This window comes from Nannospalax galili, unplaced genomic scaffold (genome assembly GCF_000622305.1).
Source record: "Nannospalax galili isolate Female #2095 unplaced genomic scaffold, S.galili_v1.0 scaffold359, whole genome shotgun sequence".
Classification (NCBI taxonomy): domain Eukaryota; kingdom Metazoa; phylum Chordata; class Mammalia; order Rodentia; family Spalacidae; genus Nannospalax; species Nannospalax galili.
The window spans coordinates 2,143,254-2,151,308 of NW_008347042.1; the positions used below are offsets into that span (position 1 = coordinate 2,143,254).

Genomic DNA, 8,055 nt, shown 5'->3' on the forward strand with positions numbered 1-8,055 from the left:
TGATGTGTTATTATACCTAGGAGATGCCAAAAATTCCACCAGAAAATTTTTGAGAAATAGGGAGGCCTCACGTTCAGTAAACTGGCAGGTTACAAATGAATCTACAAAAGTATGTAGCTTCTCTATATACCAATAACAAGCAACCAGAGAAAGAATACTTGGAAACACTCCCCTTCACAATAGATGCAAAAAAAAAAAAAATCTCCGAATAAACCTGACCAAAGACATTAAAGATCTCTTCAATAAAATTTTAAGTCTTTAAAGAAAGAGATTGAAGAAGACATCAGAAGATGAAAGGACCTCCCATGCTCATGGACTGGAAGAAGTAATATTGTGAAAATGACCATCCTACCAAAAGTCATTTATAGATTCAATGCAATGCCAATCAAAATCTCCATGACATTTTTCACAGAATTGGAAAAAACCATCCTAAGATTCATATGGAAGCAGAAAAGACCTAGGATGGCCAAAGTAACCCTGAGCACTAAGAACAATGCCAGGGAGATTACTATACCAGATTTTAAGCTGTATTACAGAGCTATAGTCATAAAAAAAACATGGTACTGGCACAAAAATAGACCCATAGATCAATGGAACAAAATTGAAGACCCAAACATGAATACATGCCATTTCGGTGACCTTTTATTTGACAGAGGGGCCAAGAACATTCACTGGAGGAAAGACAGCATGTTCAGCAAATGGTGCTGGCAAAACTGGATCTCTACCTGTAGAAGAATGAAGCTAAACACCCTACCCTTCACCTTGCACAAAAATCAGTTACAAATGGATCAGAGACCTCAATATAAAGCCTGAAACCCTAAAACTGTTAGAAGAAAACATTGGGAAAAACCTACAAGATATAGGTGTAGGAAAGGATTTTCTAAACCGGACATCAATTGCTCAGGAATCAAGGGCAAGAATCTACAAATGGGACCTACTTAAACTACAAAGCTTTTGTACATCAAAGGAGACAACCAAGGAAGCAAAGAGGAAACCCACAGAATGGGAGAAAATCTTCACCAGCGACACATCCGACAGAGGTTTAATAACCAGAATATATAACGAACTCAAACACAAAAAATAGAGAATCAAGACAAGAAGCAACCCAATTAAAAGATAGGCTAAGGAGTTGAACAGAGAGTTCTCGAAGAAGTAAAGATGGCTATGAAACATCTTAAAAGATGTTCAACATCACTAATAATTAGGGAAATGCAAATTAAAACCACTTTAAAATTTCATCTTACCCCAGTCAGACTGGCTAAGATCAAGATAACAAATGATACCAAATGTTGGAGAGGATGTGGGGAAAGGGGAACACTCATCCACTGCTGGTGGGGCTGCAAACTTGTTCAACTCCTATGGAAAGCAGTGTGGAGAACTCTAAAAACTACAAATGAACCTAGCATTTAACCCATTTATACCACTCCTTGGCATAAACCCTAAAAACTCATCCTATTGCAGAGACACTTGTACATCCATGTTTGTTGCTGCTTTTTTCACAATAGCCAAGAGATGGAAGCAACCTAATTGTCCCTCAATTGATGAGTATTTAATGAAAGTGTGGTTCATTTAGAAGGAGCTTTACTCAGCAGTAAAGAAAGATGAAATCATGAAGTTTGCAGGTAAGTGGATGGAACTAGAAACTCTTATACTAAGTAACACAGACTCAGAAATAAAATCAATGTATGTTCTCCCTCATATGTGGATCCTAGAACCAAACCCTGATAAGTGAGTATGTATCCAGACATAACTACAGGAACCAGGATAATGGAAAGGAAACAGGGAGGTAAAGGAAAAGAAAGAACCTGAAAGAGAAGAACAGTAGGAAACAGGCCTTAACAAGGGAGATATGGATAAAAATTGGGTTAGTTTAAGGGAGAGGGGAGGGAAGGATATACAAGGAACCCAGGGGATATAGGGAAAGAAGAAGATCAAGAGAGGTAGGACTGTAGGAGAAGGGTATTATTAAAGGAGAAAGGGGAAAAATGGGGGCACTTTAATTGGGGAAACCACGAAGGAGGGGTTAGACAATGCGAGAGATAAATAATGTCTAGCTAGTTTTAAAAACCAGAGGGACCCATATTAGTCCAACAACCTCCAGACAAATTATACATACCAGATCAAGAAATATATGTCTAGGCAAGGTTTATCTGAGAACAATTGTCTTTGCCCAAGATTTATCTACATGGCACACAGTAATTAAAATTACCAGACTGGTGGAACTAACCTTCTTGGATGTTTAACAGACATACTTTTGAGGCCTATAATAATTTTGTCAGAGGGACATAAAGGACACTTTTGCTCCATACCCTCCTAGGTTGACTAGTTCCAGGGGACTATGAGCATCTTTCAAAATGTCCTGTAATGGTGGTGGTCACCGGTCCTCTTGGTCAAGGAGGCTGAGGAGTCCTGACCAGATGGAGTTGAACCAGTGTCCAGTCTACAAAGAGGCTGGCCAACACAGAGGTATCATTTCCTCCATGCTTCCAAGCAAAGCCAACCATGGTCTTGTAGGACCTTATACTTTTCTTCACATAGGTGGAACTGGTAAAAGAAAGGTGCCAGGGGCTCCTCCCAAGCCCATGTGATCCCTGAAGAACAGATCCTCAAATGGTCTTAGAGTACAAATAAATTAGTTTATCTGGGCCAACTGTATGGCCTTAAACACCCAAAAGGAAAGTATAACTGAAGATTAAAAGGGGACAATATAATTTTTAAAGAGTCCATATGTATAGCTAAAGGCTACATAGCAAGCAATAATGCCAGATAGAAGATACCTTCTTTTGAGTTGTTGGCCAGGGTCCAAGGAACTCCCAGATAGTAGCCCAGCATAGAACTGGGAAAATGAACAGCAGACCCCAATCTTATCTAAATGAATATTGATAACTGATTGCTGCTAGATGAGGAACAGCTGACCTTCCTAAAACAAAGACCTCTAGATAGGCTGACAAGATTCATCAGATGGACCAGTAGTGAGGAATAGCTGGGGGTGTCAACACAGCAGACAGTAGCAGGGATAACAAAGTGTAAGGGCTCTAGTGGGGGGAGGGAGGTTATGGGAGGGTGCCATCCGGAAGGTGAGTGTATAGTTGAATAAGATGGTTTGGGATGTCCTGTGTGATATATATACACACACACACACACACAAATCAACAAATTAAGAAAATGAATTATATTTGATGAGGAAGCCTAAAAATTTACGTCATTTTAATTAGTAGAGGTAATAAACATTACCACTGAAATCTATCTGATGACTTTATAGACATACACAGGTGCCAAGGGTCCCGGTGCAACCAATTATGACTAGTAATAATCAGATACATACAGATTAGAGATGCATACGCCAACATCTCAGTGTTAACAAAAACAATGAGTCTTTCTGTAGGGAACAGTATATTTTAAAATGAAATGGAGATCTTTTTTAAAGGTTAAAAGCTCATTCAATTTTATGTCTTACAGGGTTTATACTGAGTTCAATATTGTATAACTGTATTAATTCAACAGTGAACCTAAAAATTTTATAGCCACTTTTGAAAGAGATGTATCTTTGCTCTGGAAACTGTTATTGAGTATATTAAAGCTGTAATGAAATGCTTCTTCTAAAAAAATTTAAAAAATATTAAAAAAAGAAAAAAAACACCCAGGTGCACACACAGAATGACTAGGCCACATTTTTCTTTATATATTCTTCATTTTTAGTTGACTCGAGACAAGGTTTCAATATGTCGCCCAGGTTGCCTTCAAACTCCCTATCCTCCTGCCTCTTCCTCCCCAGGGCTGGGAGTATTGGCATGTGACACCATGCCAGGCATCACTTCTTTTGTTCTTTTTCATTATTCTTTTTCTCCTTGCTGAAGTACCTTAAGGAAATTATGGGCTCATTCTTTTATTTTCACATCTACGAAGTCTTGAAGTCATTTACACTTTTTCAAGGTTAGCTAGAAAAACCTCTCCCAGGACACAGCTCCTTACCTCCCTGGACAGCAGTGACTCTTTCACTTTTACCCTGATGACCTACCTGTTCCTAAGCTAGGAAACACCATATTATAATTATAATTTTTTCCTTTGTTACACTTTATTTTTCAAGGAAAACATGTTAGACATCTTTCTGAGCACAGTGAGATGAAAACAGCATGAAGTTAATTTTGAGTATCTGAGGGTATTTCTTTGGAATGGAATGTATATAGTCTCAAAACTGAGTACTTTGTTATTCAACTTTTCCCTGAGAAGGATATTTTCTCACAACTAAGCATAATTTTGATGCAATAAAAAGAAACCCAAATAGGGCTGGGATGCAACTCAGTTGGTAGAGTGCTTGCCTAGCATGTACAAAGTCCTGAGTTCTGTCCCCAGTAACACATAAACTAGGTGTGATGGCACATGCCTGTAAAGCCAGCACTTGGGAAGTGTAAGCAGGAGGATCAGGAGCTCAAGGTCATCCTTAGCTGAAAGTGTATTGAAGACAAGTCAGGAGTAAATGATACCTTGTTCTTTACAAAAACTCAAACAGGGGGCTAGAGACATGGTTCAGCAATTAAGAGGACCTGGGTTCGATTCCCAGCACCCATATGGTGGTTAACAACCGTCTGCAACTCCAGTTCCAGGGAATCCGATGTCTTCTTCTGACTTTCACAGGCCAATACACTCACACACATAAAAAAAACAAAACAAAACAGAAAAATAGTAACTAAAAAACCCAAACAGATATTAGTTAAGTGCCCCTATGTTCCCATTATTTTTAGGGGGAATTTATTCTACATTTATGAAGGACCAGAAATAATAGCCTCTTACCTGATTCAGCTTGGGTAAATCCTTTGCATTCTTTGATTTAGACTTATTTTCTGGAGTCCAGAGTCTCAGATAATTACGATTTTCTTGAGAATTTGTCCTCTTCCCTACAACCCAAATGTTTGGAGATGAGTGTTCATAGATCAAGAAACAAATGCTCAAACAGCAAGGAGGTCGACACAGACGAGCATACCTGTACCTTTGTCCCGCTTCAGACCCAGACTCACGGCGACAAAGCCTTCATCTGCACTCTGTTTGCCTCTGCTGTCCAACCCAACAACTGTTGAGAAACATTCAGAAGGAAAAAGCAGGGCGTTATAGAATATGACCACAGACTTAGCATTAGTAGAAATGAAGAATCTAGTTCGGATGGCCTGATTTAGCAAACAATAATTAGTAAGTTGGCTGGAGAGATGGCTCAGCTGTTAAGAGCACTTGCTGCTCTTGGAGAGGACCCAAGTTCGATTCCCAGCATCCATGTCAGGTGGCTCACAACTGCCTGTAACTCCAGCTCCAGGAGATTCAACACCCTCTTCTGCCTCTGCAGGGATCGACATTCATACATACACACACACACACACACACACACACACACACATATACATAAATAAAAATAAAATAAATATTTAAAAACAAATAAATACCAGTATCAAATTTCAAATATGTAATTCTTTTGGTTAAAGAGTATCTCTAATACTATGCTACGTATACTTAATTATTTTTTAGCTGAAATCTGAATTTTATTGGACGGTCTATATTTTATCTGACAATCCCATCTCTCAAGGACTACCCCAGATTTCTTTTTCACATCTGGGGTTCAGCGTACAATTAAAAATTAAAGGGAAGATGCCACATAGTCTATAGAACTTACAGGAAGTGATGGTGCCTTCCCAGTACGTTACACACAAACCCTCTGTCCTGTCTGTAATCTTATCATCTTTTCAGGAATGACATCCATCTTTTGCTATTACCTGAAAAAAGACCAAGAGCTTATTCCTTCAGGGAAGCTGAACTGTGAGTAGAAGAAAGAAAGAATGTCTTCTTCCCAGAAGGTTATGTGTACAAGAATCTATCAAGATAGTTTGACGTTTCTAAAATACTATTATTTTTGTTGTTGTTTTGAGACAGGATCTCCCTGTACTCTCAGGTGGCCTGGAACTTACTATGTAGACCAGGCTGGCCTCAATCTCATAGAGATCTGCCTGCCTGACTCCTGGGTGCTGGTATTAAAGGCATGCACCACCATGCTTGGTGTGGGGAAGACATTCTTTTTAAAAATTTATTCTTATTTTATGCATACAAGTGTGTTGCCTACATGTACATAAGCCCCTATGTTGTGCATTGCCAGTAGAGGCCAGAAGAGGGTATTGAATCCCCTTGGAACTAGAGTTAAAGACAGTTACATGCAGTTGTTGGGAACTGAACTCAGGTCCTCAGGAAGGGTAGTCAATGCTCTTAACCAACTGTTGAGCCATCTCTCCAGTCCCAGAAAAACATTCTTCAAAAAATTTTTTTTGATTTATTTATGTGTATGCATGTTTCGCCTGTATGTACGTAAGTGTATCCATGTTGTGCAAAGCCTGTGGAGGCCAGAAGAAGGTGACAGATCCCCTGGAACTGGATTTCTGAATGGTTGTTAGTGGTCATGTGGGTGCTAGAAGAGTCGTCAGTATATTTAACTGCTGAGCCATCTCTCCAGCCCCAGAAAAACATTCTTAAAAAGCACTGCTGAAGGACATTCAGCACTACTAGCATGTGACCATTTCTGAAACCATTTCCAGAACATGAGACTCCCTTCTGAAATGAGTAGCCACTGAGAAAGGTATGGCTACCATTTTGCAGCCAGACTCACGGCTGTCCATAACAAGAATACGGGTGTGCTCAGGACCATGTGAGAAGCCATTACTACAGACTGCACTATCTCAGTGGGTCCTCATCACCTACAGTATGACAGCTATCATCTCCATTCTCCACACTGAGAAACTGAGGCAGGAATCTACCTGCAGTCACTCAGATGACAACATGCAGAGCTAGTATCCTCTCCAAGCGCCTATATTCAACTTGTACTATGAGTCTCAAGAAGATGAAGTCTGGCTCCTTTTTCTCTATCCATCTCCTTATGTGCCTGCAGTTTAAAAGCAGGTCTACATTGTGTTTATTTAGGGATAGCAAGACTTAAGAGACTAAAGAGCCCAGAAGCAACCTGTGTTTGCTGTTGGACTTAGGTGAAGTGCTGAAGCTAAACAATGAATTGGAAGGGAACTTCGTGTAGCAGCAGCTGAGAGATGCTGCCTAGAGTCCCAAGACAAAAGGCACATGATTCATCAACAAATGCATTTGGAGATAGATACAGTGAGCCAAATTCCATCTACATAGACCAAACAATCACACAGACGAGGGGTTGGCAGCCTTCTGAAAAGGGCCAGATGGTAAACAGCCCTTCCTGGAACTCCGAGGAGGATTGGCTCCAGTACTCCTTGTGGATACCAAAGCACACAGCTGCTCAGATCTGTTATATGCTTGTATATAATCTACACATATCCTCTTGCATAATTTAAACCATCTCTAGATTACTTGTAAGAATGAATGCAAGGTAAAAGCTCTGTGAACAGTTGGAATGCTCCACTGTTTAGGAAATACTGACAAGAAAAAAAAGCTTTGCACATGTTCAGTCTAGATGCAATGCTTTGTTTGAATACTTTTCAATATACAAATCTGAACCTATGGATTTAGAGGGTTACCTGAATTTTAAACTTGCAGGCCATATGATTTCTGCCTTAACTGCTCAGTTCTGCCACTACACCATGAAATAAATGAATAAACATGGTTGTGTTCTAATTCAACTTCATTTATCATCGCTATAAATTTTATGTACTTTTTGTATGGCAAGAAATATTTTCCTTTTGACTTTAAAAAGCACTTAAAAATGAGAAAAGCTTTTTGTTTTTTTCTTGTCTTTTTGAGACAGGGTCTCCCTGTAGCCCCAGCTGTCCTGGAACTCACTATGTAGATTAGGCTGGCCTCGAAGGCACAAAGATCCACCTGCCTCTGCCTCCCAAGTGCTGGGATTAAAGGCATGCACTAGCACGCCCAGCCTAAGAAAAGCTTTTTAAGCTCAAGTTCAAGACAAGCAGTGGGTTGGGTATGGCTCAAGAGTTGTCCTTGGCACCTGTTGTAGAGCACAGGGAATGGGAATGCCTTCTGTTTTTATTTTTTTGCTTTCTCTCTCTCTTTCTCTCTCTCTCTCTCTCTCTCTCTCTCTCTCTC

At 39.8% G+C, this 8,055-nt stretch overlaps 1 protein-coding gene across 2 annotated transcripts in view; it reads right to left on the reverse strand.

The window, feature by feature from the left end:
- The window catches only part of Tbc1d9 (TBC1 domain family member 9), a 133,227-nt gene that overhangs the window by 6,763 nt on the left and 118,409 nt on the right, over positions 1 to 8,055 (reverse strand). Inside the window, exons 19-20 of one of the 2 annotated variants that reach the window (XM_008843437.3) lie at positions 4,988 to 5,068; positions 4,792 to 4,895 (exon numbers count right to left, since the gene is read on the reverse strand). In XM_008843437.3, the coding sequence (XP_008841659.1) occupies positions 4,792 to 4,895; positions 4,988 to 5,068 (185 nt within the window). Of the gene's footprint in view, positions 1 to 4,791; positions 4,896 to 4,981; positions 5,069 to 8,055 lie in introns of both variants that reach the window. The other variant, XM_029568491.1, reaches the window with a different exon arrangement.